The sequence below is a fragment of the Mandrillus leucophaeus genome, unplaced genomic scaffold, assembly GCF_000951045.1.
Source record: "Mandrillus leucophaeus isolate KB7577 unplaced genomic scaffold, Mleu.le_1.0 Scaffold643, whole genome shotgun sequence".
NCBI lineage: Eukaryota > Metazoa > Chordata > Mammalia > Primates > Cercopithecidae > Mandrillus > Mandrillus leucophaeus.
In genome coordinates this window covers 179,225-181,810 of record NW_012106953.1, presented here as the reverse complement: position 1 = coordinate 181,810, position 2,586 = coordinate 179,225, and the positions used below count along the sequence as shown (strand labels likewise).

The 2,586-nt window shown below is 40.3% G+C and overlaps 1 protein-coding gene across 1 annotated transcript in view; it reads right to left on the bottom strand.

The window, feature by feature from the left end:
- PIWIL4 (piwi-like RNA-mediated gene silencing 4) overlaps positions 1 to 2,586 on the bottom strand; it is a 49,278-nt gene that overhangs the window by 45,688 nt on the left and 1,004 nt on the right. Inside the window, exon 2 of the mRNA XM_012000929.1 lies at positions 1,366 to 1,444. Within this exon, the coding sequence (XP_011856319.1) occupies positions 1,366 to 1,444 (79 nt within the window). The remainder of the gene's footprint in view (positions 1 to 1,365; positions 1,445 to 2,586) is intronic.

The window sequence follows — 2,586 nt, the reverse complement described above, 5'->3', positions numbered from 1 at the left end:
AGCCCTAGCAGACTAACACATGGGGCATGCCAACTCCCAGTGTGTGATTGTGGTGACTTTGCGTTGCATGTTGACAAGTATCCTGAGACCAAATCTGGCTTTGCAGTGAGGAAAGCTACCATTGAATGGTGATGTTTACCACAGGGGAAGAAAGAGAGCAGTGGCTACATGCATACCAGGTTTCTACCATCCTTCCAAGCAACGGCATTGGCATTTATACACCATTCAGATTTTTTTTGCCTTTTTAAAAATTCATATACATTTAAGGCATAAGAACATAGTTTTGTTACATGGATATATTGCATAGTGTGAAGTCTGGGCTTTTAGTGTAACCATCATCTGAATAATGTACATTGCAGCCATTAAGTGATTTCTCACTCCCCTCCCACCCTCCCAACCTTCCAAGCCTCCAATGTCTATTATTCCACACTCTATGTCCATGTGTACACATTATTAAGCTTCCACTGATAAGTAAGAACATGCAGTATTTGACTTTCTGTTTCTGAGTTATTTCAGTTAAGATAATGGCCGCCGCCCAGGGGCAGTGGCTCATACCTGTAATCCCAGCACTTTGGGAAGCCGAGGTGTGCAGATTGCCTGAGGTAGGGAGTTCAAGGCCAGCCTGACCGACATGGAGAAACCCCGTCTTTACTAAAAATACAAAATTAGCCAGGCGTGGTGGCATATGCCTGTAATCCCAGCTACTCAGGAGGCTGAGGCAGGGGAATCACTTGAACCCAGGAGGTGGGGGGTGCAGTGAGCCGAGATTGCGCCATTGCACTCCAGCCTGGGCAACAAGAGCGAAACTCCAATTCAAAAAAAAAAAAAAGATAATGGCCTCCAATTCCATCCATGTTGCTGCAAGACATGCTTTCATTCTTTTTATGGCTGAGTAGTATTCTCTTATATATGTAAACCACATTTTCTTTATCTAATGCTTAAGTTGATTTTATATCTTTACCATTATGAATAGTGCTGCAATAAACATACAAGTGCAGATAAATTTTGAATATAATGATTTATTTTCCTTTGGGTAGAAATCCAGCAGTGGGGTTGCTGGATCAAATGGTATTCCTATATAACACCATAAAGATTGTTAAAGTATTTTTTCAAAATTCTTCAGTGAATAGAAAGAAACAGAAACTGGCATCCTAATAACTGTGGAGTCCCATCTACCAAACGGTGTCAGGAAATTCAGCATATGCTTCTATGTTAGAGTCCCAAAGGCACATGACAAAGGGTATCCTTCAAGGAAAGGAAATCGGGATATGCAAGAGGTGGACCTACTGCTGTAAGGCTTGGCAGGGCTCCTCTTGCTCCATTCAGGTAGAATGGGACTAAATGAACAGACTGAGTTGCACTTACCGTTCGTTGAAATCCTCCTTGTTCCCAAGAAGCCATTGCTAGAGGATGCTTCATTGTTACTAAGATCAACAGATGTAGGCTAAAATGGCAAAAAAAAAAAAAAAAAAAAAAAGGTTTTGTTCAGATTTACAATGGTAAGTCACAAATCAAAAAATTATCCTAAGAACAGTGTCAGGTCTTCAGATTACCATGAACTAGGCAAAGAAAATGTTAACAGGTAAAACCCTTGAGAGATGAGAAGAGAGTGCCTATTCCAGACAAGAGGATAAAGACATACTGTAGTTTTCCTCACTCATCAAACGTTGGTTTTAGTACCAACTGTCGCCAGATATAGGTGGAGGTGTAAAGAAGCAGAGATGAGATTCTTGTGCCCAGGGAGCTCACCAGAGGGCATGCGGCATAGACGCACAAGGACCTCATGCTTCCATAGCCCATGGACATAAAATGAACAGAGGCCCCAGGTTACCAGCTCAGATCATGATTCTGCCTGAATAAACTGGGCCAAAATAGGTTCACAAAAAAGACCAAGAGAACAATTAGTAGGTTCTCTTTGCATAGTAACTACTTCTCTTTGTTCAAGAAGTTACTCTATCTTGGCTTGCTAAAAAATGAACAAAGTTCATGAGAATAAAGGCATAAGGACCACAAACTACTCATTTGAATACTTGCTCCAAATGCTAAGAATATGTAGTTGTATTAATAACATCACTCCAAAGTTGCTTATTGGCAGGTCAATCTAGTTGCTTAAATCCAGCAAGGAGCTTTCTCTATAGTGGTTGCTCAAGAACAGTAGTTTAATCTAAACCACATGTGTGACAGTATTTATTTTTATATACTAATTAGTCAGAAAAACTGCATTAGATTATACGCCGTGTAATGTTATGAAAGCACATCACTTTTTACCAGGCAATTTAAAACGAAATCATAAAATTAAAACTCAGAAAGAAAAAGAGAATGACATATTTGTCCCCAGTCTTCAGTCCTCTTTACTGGCTAATATACCTACATTAATATCTTAGACAAGATCCCTAGAAGGAAAAAACTGTTAAAAGAAACCTTGGAAAGACTCAAACTTGAGAGAAAAGATAATACGCTACTTCGTAACAGAGAGGAGGAGATACATGTAGAGGAAGGCATTGTTCAGGCTAGAGAGAGAGGTAGGAGAAAATGAAACCATGCGCAATAAGCATGCTACACACCAATGGCGAGGCTTGGGTGCGC